General features: G+C 43.4%; 1 protein-coding gene across 1 annotated transcript; it reads left to right on the top strand.

Moving 5' to 3' along the window:
* Positions 1–1,046: 1,046 nt before the first annotated feature.
* bptf (bromodomain PHD finger transcription factor) lies at positions 1,047–26,649 on the top strand. Its single transcript, XM_035523620.1, is given in 35 exon segments — positions 1,047–1,694; positions 3,130–3,952; positions 5,092–5,318; positions 7,352–7,546; positions 8,114–8,287; positions 9,316–9,501; positions 9,797–9,948; positions 10,226–10,572; positions 10,940–11,071; positions 11,474–11,603; positions 12,175–12,310; positions 12,589–12,900; positions 13,033–14,863; positions 15,046–15,170; positions 15,256–15,384; positions 15,620–15,770; positions 15,999–16,119; positions 16,377–16,614; positions 17,066–17,236; positions 17,767–17,903; positions 18,261–18,390; positions 18,537–18,760; positions 19,103–19,129; positions 19,239–19,518; positions 19,767–21,067; positions 21,598–21,680; positions 21,785–22,010; positions 22,343–22,422; positions 22,424–22,470; positions 22,473–22,635; positions 22,959–23,132; positions 23,432–23,624; positions 23,752–23,836; positions 24,948–25,134; positions 25,581–26,649. Coding segments are annotated over 35 exon segments (9,381 nt in total). The 5' UTR covers positions 1,047–1,237; the 3' UTR covers positions 25,588–26,649.
* The last annotated feature ends 667 nt before the right edge of the window (positions 26,650–27,316 follow it).

The raw sequence follows: 27,316 nt of genomic DNA, 5'->3' as shown, positions 1-27,316 counted from the left end.
TTGAACATAAAATTACGTGTTTGTCAAATGACAATGCCAAAAATATTGACGATTCACAACTGCTTTGCAGGACGCTCACGCTGCTTGTTACCAAAGCAAAAAAGCTAACTTATGGACAAGCAACAAAAGCCAACTCTTTATGAAACAATATATGGAATCCTCAAAAAGAAGCTGCAGTCCATCCATACTTACTCGAACTGGATTGCTGGCCTACTTTTTTGCGTACTGGGGCGAATAAACATAAAATTAATTTTAACAATACAGTAAATTGTTCTGGTGTGGCATCCCTTAGCGCAGTAAGTATTGACTCTAGATTACAATTACTGCCCTTATAGCAATTCTTCATGAATCAACTCCTTCGTGGAACAATGCTGTGTAGTTCCATTACAAATTAAGCTTTATCTACTATGACATGCTCTGTGTGACACTTGTAGAGCAAGTGTGATAAAGGAATAGAATGTTCTCGCGCTTGAACGTCCCATCGAAGGCCACAACTCTGAGGATGGAGAGAATCAGCGGAATGTCAGAATGTCCCCATGTACATAGATCTCCCCTGCAAATGTGGGTGTGGTCCCGATCTAGCATCAATTCCCCTTAGAAACACAACAGTAAAAAATGAGGCTTGAATAAAGAAGTCAAATTCACTGCCACTGCTGTAAACCATTAAGTGTTTGTGTTACTCCATCTCATTCTGTAATCTGTACGTTCTTTTTTTCACCCCAGATACACACACACACATACATGTGTGCATGTATGTGACTTAATTCAAACAGAATATATGCATAGAATATATGAAATTACTCGTCTTGACAAATAACATTCGAAAAATAAGTTTAAATGGAATAACAATTTATATTTAACAAAGATATTCACGACTGCGCACATCAAACTGTCAAAAGAATTATCCTAACGTTTTAAAGTTGCAACGCTAAAGGCCGCTTAGAGATATTCTATCACATTTGCAGAGCAGTGACCACGTGACACTGGCGTTAGGCCTACTGTCTGTTTTCAGTAGCTGGATGGAGAGAGGAAGGAATATGGCGGCTGCGAGCGACTCAAAGCGGGACGCCGGCCATTCGTTTTGAGCTTTCTTATGTTAACCGAGACCGTGGCTCTACGGGACTATTGCATCTACATCTCCACGAGATTAGCTTTCTGGTGGTGCCAGAAATTCCGACTTTTATGCGCTTAAATTGCACGCAAAAACTGAAACAGAAAAGAATAGATTTTATATATAATGAGGGGGAGAAGAGGCAGGCCGCCCAAAACCCTGCTGATGCAGGAACCCTCTTCGGGGCCAGTACGTGGTCTTAGACCCCGCCGAGGGTTAAGGGTAAGAGGAAGAGGTAGTACCGACGACGATTTTGTGACTCCCAAGCGAGGAAATCACCATTCATCGCGGGGCCGAAGGAAAGTTGGATCCACAGGATCAAGGGGTAGAGGCAGGGGCAGGGGATCTGGAAGAGGTAGGGGAAGACGGAGTGCCGCTAGCTCAGTGGTTTATGATGACCATGAAAGTGATGAAGAGGAAGACGCAGTAAGTCTAGCATCAGAGGAGGATGAGTACATTGAAGAAGAACCTATAACGGATGACGAAGATGAGGTCATCGATAATCAGTCGGACTATCTTGAAGAACTCCCCGATGATGATGATGCCAGCTACTGTACGGAGAGTAGCCGAGGCAGCACCCCAGGTATATGAGCTACTAGTTGGCTAGCTAAGTCCACAGATCATGGTCATTGTGTGTGTTGTGAAACTGAAACGAAACACTACAGACGTACCTGGTCACCTTTTACGAATGTCTTGGCCATTTGTATAAAATCTTAGTTAACACAATGCTGTCTGTAACACTCAAAATGGAGTAGCTGCTGTTTAGAAAAGTCGGGCCTAACTTTTAGCATCCCAGTGTGTTAACTTTGCTAACTAGCTGGCTAGCTGCCGTCCTTGCTAATATGACGTGTAATCATTGTGTCGAATGGTTAATTAATGGGAAAATCTGGGCGTTTATCATTGTAGCATACATTTTAGTCTAAAGTTAAAATATCGCCTTTCACAAGCAAATATGCATGAGCAGATAATGTTAGCTAGTTGGCTAAGTAACCTTAGCTTGCTAGCTAGCATGCTCGATTCACTCATCATCCGAAAAATGCATATAGCTTCTTAGCTAGCGATAGCTAGCGTTAGCTTGCTAACTAGCAAATGAAGTCCAAAAGAAATATAATGTAGTTAGCTGTATAAAATGTAGATAGTTTTGGTCTTTCCCGCTTAAGCGTTTTAGCGAATTTTGACTTTTGGAGTGGAAAAATTTTTTGTTATTGTGTGAAATTGTAGTTTTTCATTGAGATGATGTCTAGCTGAAGTTAGAGAACCTTGGCTATAATGTGGACTTAATGTGAGCTCTTAAACCTCGCCTGCTTTAGCCGGCCGGTTTGCTAGCTTATGTTGAGATGCTAATTTTATTGTTGGTTAATTTTACAATAAATAAATACTCCAACGCATTTTCCCCCTTCATCACCCTCATTTGCAAGTTTATTCCTTTAGAATAACGGAAGACTCATATTTTTTGTGTGAGATTTTGAAAAAGGTATCTATCAAAGTTAGCTACCTAGGGTTTCATTAGCTAAGCAGCTGCCTAGCTAGCTAGCCAGCCAGTTGAGGAGTTGGGCTAATGACAGGATACCATGCGTCCGATTGTTTTGAAAACGGGCGCCAGTAGAGTTACACCTGATGCACGGAGGGGTTTCATGACGGATTGCCAATATTATATTGACAGATTGAAATGTTTTAGTTTAAACGTAGAACATTTGTGGACTTTTTGTTAGGTTTTTTTTTGGAAAATGACTTCACATATCAACATGTACCACAATATTTTGTGATACAAATTAATATTTCATTTTATTCTAGGGACTTGGTAGAAAATGGTTAGCACAATTTATTTTACATTATGCTAATAATATAATGCATTGTTTTTATAATTAGGTATGTATGGGCATTTAAGTTTAAACTGCTTCTATTTTAATTTGCACAAAATTAAAAAATTAAAGAGTAAGATTTTAAACACTACGTATAATCATTTGTATGCATCACTGCCCTATTCACTCATTGTCTACATCCTTGTGGTTTAATAGGTCGGAGGAGGCGAAGAGCTCGTCGTCCGCCCTCCCCCATCCTGGAGCAGAAAGAGATCCCTGCTCTGGAGCTGCCCAAGTCCTCTGAAGACCTCCTCATTCCCCCTGCACAGCTCCTCAATGCTTCAGCTATTTATGAAGTTCTGCGCAACTTCAGCACTGTCCTGCGCCTCTCACCCTTCCGCTTTGAGGACTTCTGTGCCGCTCTAGTGGGCCAGGAGCAGTGCACGCTGATGGCGGAGACACACATCGCACTGCTGAAGGCCATCCTGCGTGAGGAAGACTCCTCCAACACCACGTTTGGCCCAGCTGACCTCAAGGACAGCGTCAACTCCACGCTTTACTTTGTTGACGGCATGACCTGGCCCGAGGTGGTACGAGCTTACTGCGAGAGCGACCTAGAGAATGGTGACGTGCTGCCACACCTGGAGGCTGATGACTACCCATTCGGGCCACTGGAGAGTAAGGTGAAGGTGCTGCAGTTCCTTGTGGACCAGTTCCTCACCACCAACCTGGCACGTGAGGAGCTGATGTCAGAAGGTGTTGTGCAGTATGACGACCACTGCCGCGTGTGCCACCGTCTCGGAGACCTGCTGTGCTGCGAGACCTGCTCGGCTGTCTATCACCTTGAATGTGTGAAGCCTCCTCTGGAGGAGGTGCCAGAGGACGAGTGGCAGTGTGAAATCTGTGTGGCACATAAGGTGCCTGGTGTCAGCGACTGTGTCATGGAGGTCCAAAAGAGTCGACCATATCTCCGGCAAGAGCCCATTGGCTACGACCGCCACCAGAGGAAGTACTGGTTTCTTAACCGGAGGATCATCGTGTAAGTTTTCACTGTTGGTCGTTATTTTTTCATCAGGCACTGTAGACTATATGGACAAGTTCTGTATCTTATGTGGCAGGACTATGAAACTAGTCCTGGGAGAGCATGGAACAAGTTAGAGTGCAAACATATGCTTGCTTAACATACCTGTTTCAGCTCATTCGCATTCTCAAGGGAAGGTGGTGCATGTTGCATTGATATAGCTGAAGTCTGAAAATTGGTTTTGGAGTAAAATCCACCATTCTTTGTGATCAAATTAAAAATAAAATACGATGCGCTCAGGTCAATAGAAAGCGCTTAGTTTATTTTGGCATAATAGTTGGAGACGGGAACACTTGCAAAATGTTTAATGGGCCAAAATGATGTTTGTTACCCATATGCAAATCCCTTTGCTTCCTTTACCTGAGATTAATAGGTGATTTAATGCTTGTACTTTTAGCTTAGGGACTGGTGTTCAATATGAGCAGGATTGTTATTTCCCTTCCCCAAGGCTGCTGAGGTACACTACACAAGCAGGTAGGTCTTTTTGAGCTGTCAGGTTGAGGAGCATTTTATAATCCATTACATGAGAGGAGGGAAGGAGTGCAAGGAAGAGCAAAAGATAAAGCAGCAGTTTGGACTCTTGTCAACCTTTTTCAATACAATACTACATTTTTCCCTAAAATTTGGTGATGCTGAGATCGATTGCAATGTTTGCTTAGTCTTTGAAGGTTTACTGTTGCCTATCTAATTGCTTGTTTTGTGTTTAGATGTTGCAGGCCAGGGCAAATGAATAGTGGATTTGTTACAGATCATTTGAATATTTGAATATTTAGTTTTATTGATCTTTCCTTAAGAAAAGGAATGACTGAACAACCAGAAAGTTTTTCAATAATGCAGTATTTTTGTATAAAAACTCAAAAACATTATACATGCAAGGAAAGTAAGATTCTTCTGATATCTATGACTTCAGCATCCTTTAATGTCTGAAAAACACTAAAACATTCTAGCTGAAACTCTTTGTTGTCCACTTGCATGTTTGATCTATTTAGGCAAAACAAATTTAAGAGCAGGAATGTCATGTAATGCACCAAAGGACTGTCTGCAAAAATAACAGTGCTCAAACCTACCAGCTAAAGCACCATGCATGTGTCTTTTAGGGAGGAGGATGGGGAGGAAGAGGAGGCAGGCAAGTGCATCTGGTATTACAGCTCCAGAGTACAGCTGGAGGAGCTCCTGGAGGTGCTGGATAAGGAGTTCTGGGAGAACGACCTGTGTGCTGTGCTGGAGGAGCTGCAAGAAGAGATCCGCGCTCACATGGACATCACTGAAGAACTCACCAACAAGGCCTGTGGGACCAACAAGAGCTACCTGGCAGTCGCCAATGGTAAGAATCAAGAGGAGAGCAGATAAAAGCCTCTTTATATATTCTTGTTCTCTCGACGGTTTTAAAACCCTTTTCTCCCCCAACTGCCCTCTTGTTGAAGTGTTTCTATTTTTAGTAGGAGTGTGTGATTGTGAGGATATTCCAACTTTTTCTTATGGGCTCATTTTCTAACGGCAAACATCTTCAGCTCTTTTTTTTTATTACAGGTATCAATGTAGCCTGTAGGGTGCAGTGTTGGAGTTTCCACCCATTAGATCAGATCCTGTTAGCAAGTGCATCCTCAGCCTGAGTAGACTCAGAGGGCTTCACTTGTCATGAATTTGATTTATTAAACTAGCAGTTCACTACAAGGACCTAGAAGTTCTCTCTCTCTCCAGCACTGATTAGGCCATGAGGTAAGCGGGACTGTTCTAATGTGCGTAAATAAAGCTTGAGCTTGCCTCATGGAGTAGAGATTAGAAATGCACCTGTGACATGAGTGTGTATGTGTTTGAGTGTAGCTGAGTTGCAGTGACATTGAAGTGTGTCTCGAGGGCTGTAATATCAGCAGCAAACAGGTCTACAGTTTCATGCCGTCACTAGTAGCAATGAGAGTAATTTTTTAAAAAGACTGAAGTACATTGAGAGGCATAAGGCTTTGCGTGCATATTAGTTTGCCATCTTTCTTTTTCACCTTAATTTTTTTTTTTAATCAATTTAAGATGTCTGTGATCTAAGTAAGGTAATCTTGTTTATATTTGCTGGATTACCATATGCTGCGGTGTTCATTAAATAATGAGGCACAGGACAGTCTTGCTGGAGACATGTCTTAGTCTTTGCTTTTATTGTTCCACACTGTTTTAGCACAGCCTTTATTAAGCTTGAGTCTGTTAAATCATAATGCTTTCAGCAGGGGAACACTAGCTTTTCTATTGTACTCTAAGATGTTGAGTACATTGGTGCTTGAAGCTCTCTGCTCATGCTTTGGCCTCTCCTCCATGTTCCTGTAGTTGGTAACACTCCTCATTCTGCTGTCGGTGAATGAGTCATCTGCAGTTCAAAAAATGGGCTTCTTTCTCTTCTCCTCCTTTTACTCTTGCTTCTTCTCTTCTACATATGGGCTGTTCTTCTCACCCTGCCCCTTTTATAATCCTGCAGTTTTTGAGCTTGTAGTGATTATTCTATATATATTTGTGTGTGTATCTGTGTGTCATCAGTAGCATTCCTTACCAGTTTTTTCTGATGATAACCATCTTAGGAAAACTGTTTGTTTCACAGTGCATCTTTGTGCATAGGTTGGTCCTCAACTATAATGCTTAAAGTACAAGATGAAGGTAAATGCACTACCCCTGCAAAGTAGAATGCTGTTAGGTGCTTTTCCCCACAGCTATTTTTAGCACTATTGAAGCTTGAAAGGGGCCCATTGTGTGTAGGAGTGAAACTCATCTTGTGCAGGTCTTCTGAGAGTCACTACATCAGAAGGCAGAGATGGTTTTTGTCATGGTTTAATTCTTTCTTTATCAGTTTGTACAAAAGCCTTTCATCACTCCAAAACCTAGCTCTGTTGCCTTTGATCTCTTTCTGCAGTGCTGTGAATTAATACTTAAAAGTATGAAATATATGTCCTACGGGTTTCAAATCCTGTTGCAGAAGTTCAGTCTTGGTAGATGTGAACATGAAAGGTATCTTTTTGAAGGAAGAACTAAGTTTCTTTTGTGTTTATTCATTTGAAGCTGCTGCCATATATCTTGTCTTCACCCTCTCCTGATTGCCAACTGCCAAATAAGTTTGCTGACAGAAAGAAAAAACAGGCGTAAGAGCAGCTAGATGAGATGGTTTATCACTTTGTGTAGAGCACCTGCTGCCCCAAGGGGCTGCCCCTGTGTCCTTGCAGCCAGTAATCCAGCTATTCTCACTCATTCAAGATTATGGTGGCACCATGAGCAATGCTGCAGCAAAACATCAAGCACAGTATTTACCATAGATTCACATTGCATTTTTTTAAATGAGAGAAAACATGTTCTGATGTTCTGCACATGTGTTCGCGTTCTCAGCGGAGATCGTGGATAGGCAGAAAGCGCAACAGGAGGTGGAGGTTGGCGAGGTGATCCAGCGCGGTGCTGAGAAGGGCAGACAGGGCCCAAAGGTCAACGAAGAAAACGAGGGTGATAACGTGGCCTCCCCTGTCACTGATGAGTCTTGTCCACAGCAGGACTCTGGTGACGTGAGTGAGAAGACTGTGGCTGATGGTAAAATTGCACTTCATATTGTTTTTGTTTGCAGTCAGACCTTAATAAAAATGAAACTCAGTATCTCTAAAAGCTTTCTGTGCAAACTTGATAAGCAAGTTGTCTGTTTGTCTTGTTGAGCAAAAATGAAAGTTCCAAAGCAACAGTACCTGAAGTTTTGTTGTTGCTGTTGGCTTGCAAAAATGGCCTCTTTGTTATTATGATGTCTACACAGCAGCCACTCCTGTGGACTCCTGGATCCCCTGTTCTGATAATCTCTCACCCTTTGGGCAGTTCTGTAAAACATTTAAAAGATGGAATCCGTTACATGAGCGATGCATGACATCACACATGCTACTGAAGCATGGCGAATCCTCCTGTTTTGTTAATTCTTTTCCCCTCATTGCATGACCCTGTGAACAAGCTTCGTAGGGTAGGCTTCACCTGGGCCTTCTGTAGGCTTGTAACTTGCATGTTCACAGAGCTGTGGTTTAAGACCCACCCTTTACAGTCAAGTTCCAAGTGAAGACTCTTCACTGATATGGTCTGCAAGGTGAGCTGCAGTCTTGTTTTGCTCTTGTTCCGTAGTGGCAACACCCCCTGTTGGTGAGGACAGCAACAACAGTGTGCCCGGGCACCCTCAGGCTGATCTGCCTTGCCTGATCAAAGCCAACTCCCAGAGCCCTCAAGGGGCCACTCCTGCCACCTCTTCCACTGCAGAGGAACCTGGAGATGGGGCTGAGGTGGAAGGGGATGGGGAAGGTACAGAGGCGAGAGAATGGATAGTTCTTCCATCACTTGTCATAATTTGGATGTGCTTTTGTGTGACAGTTCCTTTGTTAGACCTGTCCAGTGCTTATTTTAAATGCTCAGCTGACTTGTTACTTATTCATTTGGCTATTGCTGCCTTTGTTCTGCCTTTATTTAATTCAGCACGTTAATTTTGTTATTCATGCTTGTACTCTGCAAAATATTCAAACTGCTGCAGTTTGGTCTTCACCATTTGATTACATGTCACTGTCATGCTTTATTCAAATCATTAATGCTGTTGGCTCTTGAATGTCTATTCTCTGGCATCTTCCATTATCTAATGCACTTTTGGGCTTCTGCTTTCCTGTTGTCCTCATCTGCCGTTGCCTCTTACCAAGCTCTGCAGCAGTAGAGTACCAAGATCTAGACGTTGCCTGCTTTCTGACCTGCTCTGCCTGCTCTGACCTGCTCAACCAGTGTATTCCGGCTGGTTGCATTGCGTAGCACACAAGCCATGTAGTCTGGCACCCCTGGAGTGCTTTCTGTCCGTGGCTGGCATCCCTGCTGCCCTGGGCACATCAAGTAGCCATGGACTGGGGCCTTCCTTAGCTTGGGCTTTCACTGAGGCTTGCGGGCATGCCTTCTTCCCATAGCTTGCAACATGCTCCTGTGTTCACTGCATATCTGGATTGGGATATGGCTCCTGTGTTAACTGCATATCAGGATTGATATTTTTTTTTTTTTTTTTTTTTTTTAAATTCCTTTTGCTGGTGACTTTTTGTGCTTTTGCTTAATAAATAGCACAAACTCTGTTCCCATTTGTCATGAAGAAAATGCAGAAGCACTACAGGAGGAATTTATCCAAAAATGCACATGAAACCGATTCGATTTACACAGTATTAATGGCTTTAATTTGTTTTAATGTCATCAAACATGTACAAAGAAATGTTAAGCCATCACCAAATGATAAACAAGCTGATTTTCCCTGGCACCCTTGCACATGAGAAACTGCAATTGACTCTTTGTTCTGTCTGTGGAAGACAAATGCTTGGAGGTGGGTTCCCGTGGCGATGGAGAACCTGCCCTGGAGAGGGAGCCGCCACAGACGGCTGACGAGAACAGCTGCAGCAGCCACTTCTCCATCTCGGAGTGCCTGAGGGCTCCTGAGGAGCCAGACCTGGTGGACCGCTCCTCCCAGTCCTCGCTCACCAGCCAGGATGACACCGGTATGTGCAGTACCGCCCCACATGCTCATGTAAAGCACACGCTATGCGTGTGCACCCATAGTTTTACATATGTAAAGTGCATAGTCAAATCATGCCAGGCATTTCTCAGCCATCCATATTTGTTTCACAGACAGAATGAAGAAAACATGTTTACTTATCAACTTGGAACACGCGAGTTCCTTTTAGTCTGAACCTCTCCAGTCTGTGTCAATGTTTTGCATGAACATTTTAGCTGCAGAGCATGTGCTGTTAATCTGTTTATGACGATGATGATGATATGGTACACATGTGGCAGGTGACGGTAGAGAAAATGCAGATGGCACGCTGATGGGCTCGTCCATGCGCATGGTGACACGCCTACGTAACCCTGACAGCAAACTGAGCCAACGCAAGATCATGCAGGACAAAGACAGCAGCTCCCAGGATGGCAGCAAAGTGCTTAAAGAGGTGAGAGTGCTAAGCTGCTTCTTAGCACAGAAGGGAGGTGAACCGTGCATGTCAGCCCCACCCGGGGACCAAGAATGGGTGAGGCAGATGCAGAACGCAGGATTTCAGTAAGCAGATATAAATGGAATTTATAAAAGCCAAAACCAGAAAAGGTTTTACCGCTTTAGTGGATTAGATCACAGTTCTCTCACAATCCCATCCCCTACAACAACTGATATCTTAAAGTGGGTTTTGCATGTGGAGGTCTTTATTCTGCTTTCCTGTGGTCCTTCCCCAGACCTCTCTGCCACTATCCTGCTCCAGCCTTGTCAGGAAGGACCCGGCCGGGAAGAGCAGCTCTGGTGGCGGACTTTTCAAGCTCGGCCAGGAGGGCAAGTTCCGCGTCTACCACAACCAGTACAGCACGAACACACTGGCCCTGAACAAGCACCAGCACCGTGAAGACCACGACAAGCGGCGCCACCTCTCACACAAGTTCTGTATGACACCTGCCGGCGAGTTCAAGTGGAACGGTTCTGTGCATGGCTCCAAGACGCTCACTGTGTCCACACTGAGGCTCACCATCATTCAGCTGGAGAACAATGTGCCCGCGCCCTTCCTGCACCCCAACTGGGCCTCGCACAGGTAGACCTGCTAAAACTGCCCTGCTGGGTAAAATGCTTATTCTGAGGATGTGAAGGGAGTTCACCCAAAACTCCTGAGACTCTAAAACGTGCTGATCCAGATCCAGCAAATGATGACATGTCAGTAGCATGAAAATAAAATGGAGTTTGAGCCATCCTGCTGTCTAAATGTAAACTTTGTAGTGTGTAGGCATATAAAACACACTGGCTGTGTCTTCCAGTGGTAAGAAATTTGTATTGTTATATTGGTTTTATTTTTATCACTGTTTATAATCGCATGGGAGACTATTGCAGAACAACATGGTCTGTATTCAGAGCCTATCTGTTTTATGGATGATTTATTACCTCAATGCATGTTCCTGCTGTAGATCAAACTGGATAAAGGCCGTCCAGATGTGCAGCAAAGCAAGAGAGTTTGCCTTGGCTCTGGCCATTCTGGAGTGTGCAATCAAGCCAGTGGTCATGCTCCCAGTGTGGAAGGATTCTCTGGGTCACACAAGGTCAGCAGAAATGAATGCGTGTCCTCTGTGCATTTCAGTGGAATTAAACATGTATGGATCAGTAATTACAGCAAGTCAGTGTACCTAATTTGTGTCCTGTCTGAAATATTTATTGAAGTATATTTTTCTTTCGCATGTGATGTGAAATATTTTTGGAAGTGCACTTCTGTACTTGGATCTTTTCCAAGTATTTCTAGGCATGTACTTTTAAAGGGATACTTGCTTTTCTTTTAAAGTCTTTACTAATAGCTTCTTTCAGATGTGTAGTAATATCTTTTCCCTAAGGCATATAAAAATGTAATGTTTAAGGTCAAGCAACACTGATTTAAACAAGTCAAGGAGTCACCTTGCTATTTTTATCCCAACCCTTTTTTTCTCCCTCTTTTGGATGTTCTCCCTCAGGCTTCATCGGATGACCTCCATGGAGCGGGAGGAGAAAGAGAAGGTGAAAAAGAGAGAGAAAAAATTGGAGGATGAAGAGACCATGCAGCAGGCCACGTGGGTGAAGTACACTTTCCCCATTAAGCACCAGGTAACTAAGCCCATGTCTCGCTGGTACCTTTTAACCTTTCTTAGATAACATTTCTGACATATCAGGCAGGTGGCACAGGACACAGGAATGAGAATGGATATAGGGATGCAAAAGTGAGGTGTAGGAACCACTGACCAGAATGTTTTTATCATAAGACAGCTACTCTTCTTTACTGCTTTTTGGCATACATCCCTGAAAGCATCTGATTCTCCTGCCAGGAGAGTTTTGTGAACGTGCATACATTACTGCAGCTTTGAGTGTTTACATTTTGTCAAATGGAAAAGTTCAATGAAGTTTCACTTCATTAACTTAATTCAAATATGTACCATGATAACATTTTATTCATCTTAGTTTAGAGATCTTAGTTTAGAGATTTCCAATGGCCAGTTGGCACTGGCCATTGGAAATAAAATTTAGGTTAATCTCTTAATTTATTGAATTTTTTAACTATTTGAAATGAAATTTATTTATATCCCGTTCCTGAAAATATATAATGGTGCCATTACATTTTTAGATTGTAAATTTGGTCCAAAAAAGTTGTTACTATGCCTTCTGCCTCACTTTGTTGTAGGTGTGGAAGCAGAAGGGTGAGGAGTACAGAGTGACTGGTTATGGTGGCTGGAGCTGGGTTAGCAAGACTCACGTCCATCGCTTTGTCCCCAAACTACCTGGAAATACAAATGTCAACTACCGAAAAGCACTTGAGGGTATATGTTTTTTTCCCCCATTTATGAAATGATGCATTTACACACCTATTGTTTGGAGCTGGCTCAATTTTCCAAGGTCCATAAATCCTAATAGGAGAACAATAAAATTAGAGACTCTTTGGCTGAGACTGTTTAGTCTGGTTCTTGGTCTTGATTGGAATGTGTCCAGTGATTAGATTATGTTGAGCATTTAAGTGTGGCTGTTTGTTTTTAGTAGTAATGTTTTCCTGATATGAGAAGGTGTTGTTCCTCTGCACTAAAACTCTTATACTTTTTAGCAGCTAAAACTGGCAAAGAAAACCAAGCATCCTGCCCACAGAAACAAAACAACCCTTCAAAAATGCAAGAAGTCTCAGATTCCACCCACAATCCCACAGACAATGACAAACAGCAAAATTCAATTCCTGATTCCCCAAAGGATCATTCATCTGGTGAGGAGCAAGTAGTGAAAAAGAATAATCAAAAAGAGGAGGAGAAGATGGAGGTTCAAGAGAATACTTCGGAAAGGCAAGATGTCCTTACCAAGAATGAGTCTTCTGAACAGATGGACATGGGTGCTTCTGACTCCCTCAGTATCACTGAAGAAAAAGGTATTCATATAGAAATAAGACTTTTTTCGTAGTGGTTCTTTGTTCATGTTTAAACAGTATATTAAGGTGAACATTGAAGCGTTTCTCAATTACTAGTTAATTATTCTCACATAATTTTTCTTACATTTACAGTTAATATTAGAACACCCTCGCCTTTGTTGAATGATCCGTCTGTCAAAGGGCAGGATGGTGTTGTTGAAGAGTTCAAAGGCTGTGCAGCTACTCAGCATGAAGACCACGTTGACTATGAAGTGGTAAATGTAAGTGAAGGCTTCCAACTACGCACAGCTTACAAGAAGAAGGTCAAGGCCTCAAAGCTGGATGGCCTTTTGGAGCGGCGGGTCAAGCAGTTCACGTTGGAGGAGAGGCAGAGGCTTGAGAAGTTCAAGCAGGCTGCCATCGCCAAACCCACTGCCAATGAGAAGGTAAAGGAGGATCAGGAGAAGACTACCTCAGCCCTAAACCAAGAGGTAAAAGCTGAAAGAGCCACCTTTGAAACTACAAAAGTTGCCAAAGCTGATGGGATGGGACACCCAGTGAAAAAGGACAAAGACCTAGTCATTCAAAAGCTTGATTTTGACCAAGAGGAGCTAAAGCCCAGTTCTTCAGAACAAATTAATAATCTTGATGTCAGGTTGGGCTGCAGTCCAATGCCTGATGCAGCAGGTGTGTTTCCTGTTTATCAAGGACAGAAAACTGCTGAGCCAGGGCACAAAGCAGGCAATGGAGCATTAATAACGAATGCTTCTGATCTTAATGGAAGCTCTCAGAAAGATGTTGAACCAAGTCTTAACATGAAAACTGAAAAGATGTGTCCCAAATATGAGGATACAGAGAAGAAAAATACCATGGAAAAAAGTTCTTCTGTGGGTGAGAATGGTTTAAATGTTGGCAAAACTTTGCCAGTGCATGTGAATGGGAAAGATGGTTCCATAGACTCTCCACCCACAAATCTGACTGATGGTGGCAGTTCAAATGAGGGAATGAGACAGTTACCACCAAAAGAACCCCTGAAATCATTAATGAATGGTGACTTGACACAAGAGACTCAGAAAGAGAGGGCTAAACCTGATGAAGAACAAAGGATGGCCAAGTCAGACTCTGAGTATTTACCACCTCAGAAGGTAGCCAGGCTGGAGAACAACACAGATGGCATTGCTGACTCTACTGTTAGTTCTTCTCTCTCCCAGCTTTCCCCAGAAGCTATCTTAAAGCCAGACATGCTTATTAATAGCGCCAAGGTGGTGCCAATAGATACTGAATTGACCAAGCCTAAATCTCTCAGCCCGTCGCCTGTTCCCTCTGCAGAGGAGTCCAGTCTAAGCAGTGATGTTGCTGAGAACAGCAGTAGCAGCAGTAGTGGGATGAAGACCATAATCACGCAAGTCACCACAACAACCACTACAACCACTACATTGTCTACAGAGTCATGCACTGTCCAAACAGCTGAAATGTCAGCATCACACGATTCTACAGCTAAGAATGCTTCTTCCTTGTTTGTATCAACTGAACCAAATGTGGAGTCCACCATGTCAGTCTCTTCTCTATCCACTACAACTTCTACCACTGTCATGAAGGTTACTAACCCAGCCTATGGAGCCAAGGTAACAGAGGAAAGCAAGACTGTGGTCACAGCAACGCTAACTAATGCTAAATCAGGACCCTCAGGCGCTTATGTAACCTCCATGACTGTAAGTAAGGAGTATTCTACCAGGGACAGGGTACGATTGATGAAATTCTCTCGCTCCAAGAAAACCCGGTCTGGAACTGCATTGCCTTCTTACCGCAAGTTTGTAACCAAGAGCAGCAAGAAGAGCATTTTTGTACTTCCCAATGATGAACTGAAAAAGCTTGCGAGACGGGCGGGTATCCGTGAGGTGCCCATCTTTAACTACAATGCTAAACCAGCTTTAGACATCTGGCCCTATCCATCCCCAAGACCTACATTTGGAATCACTTGGAGGTCTGTAACTGTTTTTGGGACTTGATTTTGCTTTTGTCTTGAAGTTTAAAGTGGATTTGGCAGAGGATTTAAGAACATCAGCAGACTGTAAATGGCTTTTTTTTTTTTTTTTTTTTTTTTTTTTCCCTTTTCTGAAGGTAATTTATCCCTTGTGTAACTGAATTACACTTGTTCCCTCACAGGTATCGGCTTCAGACAGTGAGGTCTTTGGCCGGAGTGAGCTTGATGTTACGACTGCTCTGGGCATGTCTCAGGTGGGATGACATGGCAGTGAAGCCCTCTCCTGCTGTGGGAACAACACGTACAGGTGAATGCCAATATTTTTTAGCTCCAATATAGAACCAACAAAATAAACATAAGTGCTAATCATTTTCTATTCTCCATTTCTATAGAAACCTCTGACACTGATATCACTACCACAGAGATTATCAAACGGAGAGATGTGGGACCTTATGGCATCCGTTCAGAGTACTGCATTAGGAAAATAATTTGCCCCCTTGGGGTACCTGAAACTCCCAAAGGTAAGATAGCTCCCTCTGTTGTCTGACTTTCAGACTAACATGCTGCCAGGATGTTTCATTCATAATATCACCCCTTTCTTTCTCAGCTGGCAGCTCATATGAAAGGTTTCCTAAATTTAAAGTGTTATATACATTTAAGGCTTCCTGAAAACGTGTTTTCTGTTAGGTAGGCTTTTACACATTTCTTCTGTAGTGGTCCTGAAGTAATACATGCTTTTTATCCATCATCATTCAGAAACCCCAACGCCTCAGAGAAAGGGCCTGCGTTCCAGTGCTCTGCGGCCAAAGAAGCCAGAACCATCTAAACAGACAGGGCCTGTGGTCATTGAGACCTGGGTGCCAGAAGAGGATCTGGAGCTCTGGGAAATACGAGCCTTTACTGAAAGGTGCAATGCCATTTACTAAATCCAGGGGGGAAAAGGTGTGGGTGGGTGTGTGTGTGTGGGTGTGTGTATACACACTTTATTTATTTATTATTATTTTTGAACACCCTATGTGCAGTCCTTCTTTAGAGTTTATGGATGAGCTAACAGTTTCTCTAGCAGTTTGAGCCACTCTGCTGTCTTCCTGTTTCAGTGTTGTTTATTAATAATGTGCTTTTTTTTAACCTACAGGGTGGAGAGGGAAAAGGCACAGGCAGCAGACCCAGCTAAGGTTAGTGTGCAGAAGAAAGCTGAGGAGGTCAAGGCCCTATTGGAAGCTCAGCTAAAGCACCAGAGATTGGCAGCCCAGCAGGTGGGAAATTAGATATGTGCCCACCTGGGGATCTCCTCCTAGCAAAAGCCAAGGCGCAGAATTTTTTTTTTTAAAGGTGTTTTTTTCCAATGGGCCTTTGTTGCAGTCAGGGGTGTATTTGTAATCCCAAGCATTTTTCTACTGTTTTATCATCATTTCTAATTTCATTTCAAGCACTTTGAATTATTTCAGTTGAAGTTATTTTCAGCCCCTTATATGTGTATCTCGGTGCAAGCTTCTGAATGATTGCTTTGTAGAAACGGTTGGAGCAGCAGAAACCTGGAGCCACTGCAACCTCAACGACTTTGACTAGCGTAGCCACCAGCGCTGTGTCATCCACCCAGAAGGTGGTGGTAGGCTCCCTGACCAGTCCAGTCACTCCTGGGACGAAAGTGGTACTAGCTACCAAGTTAGGAACTCCAGTGACATTCCAGCAGAACAAGAACTTCCAGCAGACATTTGCCTCTTGGGTCAAGCAAGGCCAAGGAAATACAGGTGAGAGTTTTTCAACATTTCAAAAAAAGTTGAAACTACATGCATACATCAGTGCTTTGATTTGACATTTGAAGTCAGGTGGTGCCACCTTTTGTCATAATTTGATAACTTGTTACACAGTGGCTGGGTAAGCTTCATTCTGTGTTCTGTGGCTTTTTTTTTTTTTCTTAAAGATATTCTCTTTTTATTTGGTTTGCTGATTTCTCTGTATTTGCAGTCTGTATAAATGCGTACGTGAGACCAAATCAGTTTGAAATGATAAACGGATATTTCAACCATAAAATTAGACACCTTAAGCATGATAGACTCAAAGTCATGTCATGCTAAATTCTGCGAGCGGATGCTGATGAACTCTGGGGGGATGGTCATGGGCATCGCTACAACAGATCTTTATTATTGTTTTCTGCTGCGGCTCTGTTCTGGCGGTGACCGTCAGTCGTGTGTCTTGCAGCCTCCACCACTTCCACTGCCTCTGTGGCAGCAAGTAGTGTCAGCACGTCTGGGCAAACATTCCAGATTGCTGCTGCCCCAGGCCCCATGGCCGGCAATGTCATCACCACCAAACTACCTCTGCCTGCCAACAGCAAGATAGTCACAGTGAACGTGCCAACCACACAAGGAGGTAGGGCAGGCCTCCACCCGCTCTGGCATGCTTTCTTTAACTAGGCCTGCCCGCACACACTGAGAGCCACGATACTGAGTGCTGTCAGCCAAAAGAAAGGCTTTGCCAATGCATTTCCTGGACAGGGCATAGTTTTTAGTTAGCTAAAACTGTTTCGCATCATCACTCCAGTACAGTATTCATGGTCAGATTAAAAAAGAGAGTAAGACATAAATGTAAACCCTGCAGTGCGTTTGTGAGCATATTTTAAATTTTTTTTTTAATTCTTAATTTTATCCCGTGTTTCAAATAAGATTCATGATTATGCGTATAGTGTTATAAAAATGATCAATGACACAGATTTGGTAACTCTTCTGAAAAAGTAGAAAACTATTGCTTCCAAATTCACTTGGAAATTGACAGACATGGGTTGGAGAGATTTGATGTGTCGAACCAGGGTGTCACTATGCAAATTAATCATAAGTAATTAATCATAACTAACTTCCCTGTTGAAGGAGAAATAGTACCCAGTGTATATGCATCCTCCACAGGTGTAGTCCAGGTGCAGCAGAAAGTGGTGGGCATCATTCCATCAAGTACAGCTGCCAGTGCACAGTCCTTCTCCTCATTCCAGACGCGTTCAGCCAACATCAACATCAGGCCCAACACCAGCACCTCTACACAGCAGGTATACTTCATGCACAATCCCCAGCATCTCCCAATTATGTTTGTGGAACTTTGCAGTTTGGAATCTAAATTCATATTGGTCTATTATGGTTTATTGGTTCAAACATATACTTGATTAAGCAAGACTTTGTGTGTGGAATGAGCCTAGAATCCATTGTAGTTAAGTTGAAGAAAAAAGATAAATCTGTTGGCCAATGTGTTTTGTTATTTCTGATTTGAGTTATTGGACTAAAAAAAAAAATCTGATTGACAGGCCCACTTGGAAACTTCTGCAGTACATCTGTTCTGCCAAGGGATTTTACAGATTGTCTTAGTATTATAGAAGGGTTTATGCTGTGAAAATATTTGTATTTTCAAGGTCACCACAACTGGAACCCCACTCCGGCCTGGGATGACAGTGGTCCGTTCCCCTCTCCAGCAGGCAACAGCTCTGGGCAAGACCATCATCCGCACCCCCCTAGTGGTTCAACAAGGTATTCTTCCTGCAAGTAGGTCTTGTACAGGTTGTCTGGGTAAAATCTGCATGCTCTGTTTAGCTAACCACTAATTAGTGAGCTCTAACAGGTGGTGAATTCCATTTGCTTCTACTGCCATTGCTTAGGATACTTGATTTTTGTTTCGAATCTTATTTCAGGTCAGGGTCAGCAGGTGGTAACTCAGATCATCCGAGGAGCACCTGTGTCCAAGGCTGTGACCAGCACCAGCCCAGCACAGGCCAGTGCAGGGCCTCGGGTAGTGGGTTCTCCCCCTCAGCCCTCCGCCCCAGGCCTGCCTCAGGTGCCTGGCACTGCTCGGCCGCAGCAGGGCCAGGTTAAGCTCACCTTGGCTCAGCTTACGCAACTCACGCAAGGTGCTCAGGTTTGTGCGCATCATTCAGCGTGTTTTTTTTTTTTTTTTCTCCCCCCTGATGACCAAACTTTTTCTCCATCTAGTTTTGAAATAATTTGAACAAGCATTTTTTAATTTCCATTACTCAGTGGCAGACTTGTTTTTTTGGCCTTTGGTAACTAAAGTTCTCCTTACATTTGGGATGACATGACAATATTTTGGAAGAATGTCTAGCTCACATTGGAAAGTGTCTTTTTTGTTCATTGTGTTTTTTCATTTTGTCTGATTTAAAAAAAAAAAAAAAAGTTTATTCATTTGCTTTGCATGTTGAGTCCTATTGCCATTCATCATTTCTTTTTTTAAACTTCTCAGACATATCCAACTGACATTTTGGAGAAGGTTAGCATCCTGAGTTGTTGGCTTGAGAGGAATGATTCTCCATCATTCATATTAGTTGATCAACTCAGCTGAACCACCTTTCTCCTTTCCCACTCTGCTCTCTTTAAAGGGAGGGAATCCAGGGTTGACTGTGGTGATCCAGGGTCAGGGACAGACCACAGGCCAGCTCCAGGTCATCCCTCAGGGGGTGACGGTCATACCAGGTCCTGGTCAGCAGCTTATGCAGGCAGCCATGCCCAATGGCCAGGTCCAGCGTTTCCTCTTCACTCCTACAGCTTCTGCACCAGCACAAGCTCCTGCAGCACCCACTGCACAAACACCCAACACCTCAGCCACCCCAGCTACCACTACTGGCACGACCGCCATGCCTACAACACCTGCACAGCCAGGTAAAATACCTCTAATGCTTCTTTTAAGATGGGTCCTCATAGTATGCACCTTTTTTCTTGAGGTAACTGCCAGGGACAGTTTAAAAAGGTAGTTCAAGCAAAGTGGGCAACGACATGATTAAGTAGCCAGGGCAAGTTTAAGGATTCCAGTGACTGTAGAACAAATTTGGACCAGCTTTGACTGCAAAAAAGTGTGTGTGTGTGTGTGTGTGTGTGTGTGTGTGTGTGTGTGTGTGACATTACTACAGTGATGCAACCTGGAGTACAGGCCCGACCTACTCAGCCCTCCAACATTCCAACATCTCCTTCACTACTGACATCCCAATCCACCCAAAATGCAGCTGCCCAAACCCCAACACCTTCCTCCCCAATCCCTACTCTGCAACCCCAGCTTTCTTCTCCTCAGCTGCAGCCACAACCCCAAATTCAACCGCAAGCCCTCTCGCAACCCCAAATTCAACCGCAGGCCCTCTCGCAACCCCAAATTCAACCGCAGGCCCTCTCGCAACCCCAAATTCAACCGCAGGCCCTCTCGCAACCCCAAATTCAACCGCAGGCCCTCTCGCAACCCCAAATTCAACCGCAGGCCCTCTCGCAACCCCAAATTCAACCGCAGGCCCTCTCGCAACCCCAAATTCAACCGCAGGCCCTCTCGCAACCCCAAATTCAACCGCAGGCCCTCTCGCAACCCCAAATTCAACCGCAGGCCCTCTCGCAACCCCAAATTCAACCGCAGGCCCTCTCGCAACCCCAAATTCAACCGCAGGCCCTCTCGCAACCCCAAATTCAACCGCAGGCCCTCTCGCAACCCCAAATTCAACCGCAGGCCCTCTCGCAACTCCAAATTCAACCGCAGGCCCTCTCGCAACTCCAAGTTCAAACCCAAGTCCTCTCGCAGCCCCAAGTTCAAACCCAAGTCCTCTCGCAGCCCCAAACTCAACCTCAAATTCAATCCCAACTGCAGCTTCAACCACAGTCACAGCCCCAAATCCAGCCTCAACATCAACCACAACTTCAGCCCCAGCCCTACCTCCAGCTTCAGGCACAACCTCCAGCTCACATATCCACTCAAACACCCATTCAGCCATCTCCTTCCTTACCTGTCTCTCATTTAGCCCAGGTGACCTCCCCTCCAGCGCAGGTAGCCACTCTCTCTGTAGCCCCACAGGTGACACAAACTACAGTCGCACAGGTTCGCCCTCAGCTTCAGCTTCCTGCACAGCTTCTCAGTGTGCCTGGGCTCCAGCAGCAAGTGCTCTCGCACATCCAGAACCAGGTGGCAGCCCAGCTTCAGGCCCAGGCCCAGCAGGGGACTCTACCCCAGCAGATCAAACTGCAGCTACCCATTCAGATCCAGCAGCAGGGTGGCGGTCAGGTGCAGACCCACCAAATTCAGAACGTAGTGACCATCCAGACAGCCAGTGTCCAGGAGCAGCTCCAACGCATCCAGCAGCTGCGAGAGCAACAACAGAAGAAGAAACAGCAACAGGAGGCTAAGAGGGAGCATGTGCAGCAGGCCACCAGCCAGAGTGACATGCTGCAGAAACAGGTATATGGTCATGGAGAAGTGAGCTCTTCACATTTGGTCATTTTGCAGATGCTCTTATATAGAGTGAGTTGATAGTAAAAGTCCACAGTGAACCTGAAACAACCTAAAACGCAAGTAATTCTGTTTCTAGCTTACTCTGCATGACTTCAGTCCTTTGGAGCCAGAGTCCAATACAGTTTTGTTCTGCTTTAAAACACCTACTAAAACTGCTAAGTAATGAGTTGAATCAGGTGTGTTTGAGCAGGGGAAACTACTGTACTCCCTCACTTCTGGGAATAGACATTTGTGTGTTAGCTTGAGTAAGAGCACTTGTAACATGTCTGTCTCAATGAATCTTTTTTAAAAAAATTCCATAATCCTGTAAAAGTAGCAACATTTATGAGTTAAATTAGTTTCAGGCTTGAAGACCATTGGCATTGTATGTTTCTAATTTAATGCTGCTAATTTTGTGTGCAATTGTGATTGATTGATTAACTGAAAGTCTTATCAGAAGGCCCTGACTCTTACTCTGGTTTATATGATTGTTTTAGGTGGTGATGAAGCAGAATGCAGTCATAGAGCACTTAAAGCAGAAGAAGTCAATGACTCCTTCAGAGAGGGAGGAGAACCAGCGGTAAGAGAAAATGGCATTCCTCACATGCAGATTTCTTTCACAGTCTGTCATTTGCATGCTGTGATGAACGTATTCCATACATTCCCTCCCATCCGTGCATGCAGCATGATCGTGTGCAACCAGGTGATGAAGTTCATACTGGACAAGATTGACAAGGATGAGAAGCAAGCGGCCAAAAAGCGGAAACGGGAGGAGTCAGTGGAGCAGAAGCGCAGCAAGCAGAATGCTAGCAAGCTCTCTGCCCTGCTCTTCAAACACAAAGAGCAGCTCAAAGCTGAGATTCTGAAAAAGAGGGCACTGCTGGACAAGGAGCTGCAGGTAGAGGTGCAGGTGAGTGGAGCTCAGACACCCAGATTTCTCCCCCAGCCAAACTTGAAATTCATTCTGGTAGCTTTGCCTTATGTGTGAATCATGATGTAATTGGAGTGTAATTTAGGGTATAAGCTTTTAAGGAGTCAGTGTTGGAGAAATATTGAACAAAATAATGGGAATTTACAAAAAGTGAGTTTAGTTCAACAGTTCTTGTGTATAATAAGCACACACTTTGAGGTCAGAACAGTCGTAACCATTTTAGCTATTTGAAGTGAATTGGAAACAGCAAAAAAGCATTTAACAACAATCATCAGATTGCTCTCCAGTATGACATTCTCTCTCCCTCTCAGGAGGAATTGAGGAAGGACCTGAGTAAACTGAGGAGAGAGAAGGAGAAGGCCCAGGCGGCCGCCTCTCAGGCAGCAGCAGCGGCCGCAGCTGCCAGCGCCCAGGCAACCACCCTCACCGCACCCGCCGCCATGGTCACATCGCCCACGTCCAGCCACAAACGCAAGCGCGATGAGGACCGAGACCTACCCTCCTCCAAGAATAAGAAGAAGAAGATGATCTCCACGTCCTCCAAGGACAGCAAAAGGGACACCAAACTGTACTGTGTGTGTAAAACGCCTTACGATGAGTCCAAGTAAGAGCCACATGGTTACCTCAGAACAAATCAAATGTTTTAATGGTTGTGAACAATTTCAAAGTGGTCTTTCCTCTCCTAATATTTTGTTTTTGCAGAGCTGGATATGTAATTGTGTTCGTTCTTTCTCAGGAAATGTTAATATTAAGTGAATGAGATCATGCTAAGAAGGTTCCTCCAGTTTACTTTCTTTGCTAATTTTTGTTAGATTTGTTTTCCCCCCAGATAGTATTGTTAATGCATGTGCTAGTGATGCTAGTGATGGCAAAAATTCAGTACCCTCTATCTCAGTAAGTGTCTAAATTCACAGTTTTGGATTGCAGGTTTTATATTGGTTGCGATCTCTGCTCGAATTGGTATCATGGCGATTGTGTGGGGATCACAGAGAAGGAGGCCAAGAAGATGGACGACTACATCTGTATGGAGTGTAAACGAGCCCAGGAGGGTGGCTCCGAGGAGCTCTACTGCATTTGCCGGACGCCATACGATGAGTCCCAGTATGTGGTGGTGTCTGTACTCAGTCATTGTTATCTGGGTGTTTATGCTCAACTTTGGGACTTTTAAGCAATGGAATGTTAGTAAGAACAAAGTTGCTACTAATGAATTAAAGATGGTAAAGGAATCATTCCATTAGAGCATTATGTGCCTTTAGTCTTTCTTAGTGAGCCACTTTACTATGTGGTGCGTTTTAAAAAATAAAATTAAACATGTACCATGGTAAAGAGGTAGACTGGTTGTTAAGAACTCAAGCGTGTCTCTTTTAAGACCAATGCACACTTCGGCTTGTCGTACACAGGTTCTACATCGGCTGCGACCGCTGCCAGAACTGGTACCATGGCCGCTGCGTGGGCATCCTGCAAAGTGAGGCCACTCACATCGACGAGTACGTGTGTCCTCAGTGCCAGTCCACGGAGGAGGCCATGACCGTGCTGACACCGCTCACAGACAAGGACTATGAGGGCCTGAAGCGAATCCTCCGCTCCTTACAGGTGAGGCCTGCCATACTCATACATAACACGGGCAGTGAGGGGCAAGCATTCACTCGCACAGTGTGGTGTTTTTTTGTTAAGTGTGTGTGTGTGTGCGTGCGTGTGCGTGTGCGTGCGCATGTATCAGGCCCACAAGATGGCTTGGCCGTTCCTGGAACCTGTAGACCCTAATGATGCTCCAGATTACTATGGAGTCATAAAGGAACCAATGGGTAGGAGCATACACCTAAAAAATAAATAAATGAAAATATAATAATAATCATTTGATTTTCAACATGTAACATAAAGGGTTTACCACATCCTTTCAGTGCACTTTATAAAAAGCTAAACAGTGACAGTTTTTTGTTTTGTTTTTGTAGCCCATTTGAAATGAAATGGCTAGGAGATAAAAGCGCTTTAAATGGACAGCTTTAATTTGAGGGTATGAACACCAATATGGAGTAAATCGCACAGGAATCACTGCCTCTTTTAATCTATCATATTTTTTGTTTGTTTATAAAATTGACTAGATGATGGCTTACTTCTCTGACAATGCTGTGCCAGACCTGTGTAATACAGTTCCTGCTTTGTTTTGAGGTTTTTCCTCTTAGTCTTGTCTTGCATAATTGCAGTGCATGCTCCGCTGTGGTCAGATGAGGTGATTAACATTAGTGACTCCACCTTTTGACTATGTGAAACCCCATACTTGATTTTAGCAGTATGTTTCAGATTTTTGTGAAGTTTGGAGTTCTGCTTCACCAAGACATGAGTGGTTGAGATGCTTCTATACAATTCGTCCGATTTCTGGCATCACCAGGTTTATCAATAAAGACAATTGAGCTAGTTCTACTGGCAGCCATGTGTTCTCATGAGATTGTATATGCTGTCACCCTAGTACACATTTATCTCCATCTCCTATGTCCGTAAGAGGTGTTCCAGAGCTCTGTGGTTTTTAAGCTTTTAAAAAAAGATTATAAACTGACATTTTGTTGTGTTCTTGAGGATGTCAGTAGTTTGGCAGCCCCTCTTGGGTCATTCTAGTGTAATAATCTTTATAGTGTTTTAGTATAAATGTATTGTCTATATAGTATTATTGTGTGCATGCGTGCTTTTCCTTAATGGGATTGATATGATTTCTGTGCGGACCAGTCAAAGTAAATATAAAAACCCTTAAATTAAACCTGAAACACTTTAGATGAACTTATATTTTTCTTTTCAAATTCTGAGCCAAAATAACAAAAACCATGCTGTGGTTATCTTATTGACTGCACTTAATGCTTTGAATATGGTGCATTTACATCATCTGGCCTGCTGCATTAAGGTTATTTTCTGTGTGACCTGCAGACCTGTCCACAATAGAGCAGAGGATACAGAAGCGATATTACAACAAATTAACAGAGTTTGTAGCGGACATGACCAAAATATTTGACAACTGCCGCTACTACAACCCCAGTGACTCACCTTTTTACCAGTGCGCTGAGTTCTTGGAATCCTTCTTTGTACAGAAGCTCAAAGCTTTTAAAGCAAGCAGGTAAGGTTGGCTCCTGGTGGACTGCTGCATCTTTTGTTGAATTCCTGCTTTGTTTTTTAGTTTCGTGTGTTTGTGTGTGTTTGTGTGTGTAGTAATGTACATTTAAGACCAATACTTTCAGAAATCGAATAACAACTACAGTTGAATGGCTTTATTTGTAGATCAGGACCCATATTCAGAAAGCATCTCTGTTTTATAAAGCAGCTAGAACTTGGCACTTTGAGTAAAATTAAGCTTTGTGAATATGGGGCCCAGTTCTCTAACCAGTCTGAGAGTAGGTAACTAACTTCAGTTGCACCTGCAACTATGCATGTGGTTGTAGGAGCTTACGTATAGTGCAGTATTTTTAATGTTATTAGAACTGTCACATGACTGTACTTTCATCCACCTCAGTTTGTGTTTGTGCTTCCTGCATGTCATTCATGCCACTCGTTCTTCTCTTACAGATTGTGATGTCATGAGTGTGAAGTGTAGCTGGAATCTGTGCTGAATGGGTGGAGTTTCTCTTTTAGAGAATCATGGAATTTGCTGTTTTATGAACAGCTTAATCCCCATGTAATTTTATATTTAAGTGAATTGAATAATGTTTCTAAAGACATCAGGAAATAAAACACCTAAGTAAAAGCCAAAAATCCAGACAGACCTTCCCTGACAATCACTCTATGGCAGCCATGTTGTTAAACAATGAGTGCAGAGTATTTTCTTTTTTGTTTTTGGAGTCTCTTGGTAATGTTCACATATGAATAATTGTGGTCAATGTAAAACATGGAGAATAGGCATTTTGTGTACTTGAAGATTTAAAGATATTTTATTTGTATTTTCCCAACAACTTCAGTGATTCTCACTCTCATATGATCACCCTGGCACTGAAACAGTATGTATATTTTATTGTAAGAGATATGGATTTGGGTGCTATTTGGCTCTCTGATCAGCTGTACTGGTTTACCAATTTGTCTGTTTGGGTGTCTGTTTCGAGGACCCCCAGACTACATGATTGATCACATGTGAGCATAGCTTTAATATGATGCTCAAGACTTATCTGTAACACATAGATCAGTCTAATGTTACTAAAGTGTTTGTATATAAAAGTATGTATGGGAATAAAATATGGTTTTATATCCTTTTGTGAAGGATTTTATTTTTATGACCATGGTGAGTGACTGAAAGAGAATTGGAGAGTTTAATACATGAGGGACTTTAGATATTTAGTCACTGTACTAGTACAACATTTGCTTGAAGTTTTTAGTGAAGAAAAACAATTAATAGGCTTTGTTTGGAGGTTTTGATTTCTCTGATGACCAACCAGCCACCCAAATGGGCAAATTCTAGAAACACTGAGTGACTAAAAAGCATTCTGTGCATATTATGCCAACATGGCTGCCATGTTCTCTCCCATTACTTCAGGGTGGGTGTGTGTGTGTGCGTGTGCGCCTTCTTTTGCTGTATGTCTTATTTCATTTTGTCTTGTTCTTGTCTCATTGTCTGCTGTCCAATAAAAACATCTAAGGGCTCTTATTTCACTTCAGTTTGCTCTCTTTTGTATTCTATAGGTCTCATAACAACAAACTACAGTCTTCAGCCTCATAGAATACAACCACACAGTGCTAACATGCGTCCAAAAGGATTGGGGGGTGGGGGGTGGGAGAGGGGAGTGGAGGAATTGGAACCAGGCATCTGCTGTGCCTTGGATGCTCTCCCACACGTTCTCCATTCTCTTTGTGGTCCTCTTCCTCAACCCAAACTGACGGTTCTTCCCAGTCGACCAGCATCACACATAACTGCAGCGCTCAATGGGGCTTTTCTATGACCTGCCCTGCTCTATGACTGTGGAGTGAATTGGGAGTGGAGGAATTGCAACAAGCATTTTGTAATGATTATTACCTCAAAGCAATGACTTTTGAATGGGAACCCACCCCCTCTCCCCCTCCCTGTTTTTTAAAATCATGTTTGCATAATCCGGGTCTACAAATATCTTTTTCATATTAACATCTTTTCACGTGATGTACAAGGAGGGATATAAATATCTGCAAGAATTGGGTAGAATCTGGACACAACCGTTTGTCTAGCTGTTGAGGTGGGGAGTAGGGTTTTGTGCAGGATGCCTAAAGGTATAAGATGCAGTATAGAGGAGTGACTAAAACAGCTAAAACCAAGATGAGTCAGAAGGCATTCTGTTTGTATG

This window comes from Electrophorus electricus, chromosome 1, assembly GCF_013358815.1.
Source record: "Electrophorus electricus isolate fEleEle1 chromosome 1, fEleEle1.pri, whole genome shotgun sequence".
NCBI classification, from domain to species: Eukaryota; Metazoa; Chordata; class Actinopteri; order Gymnotiformes; family Gymnotidae; genus Electrophorus; species Electrophorus electricus.
The sequence above is the reverse complement of the archived record's forward strand: the minus strand, read 5'-3'. Positions and strand labels throughout refer to the sequence as shown.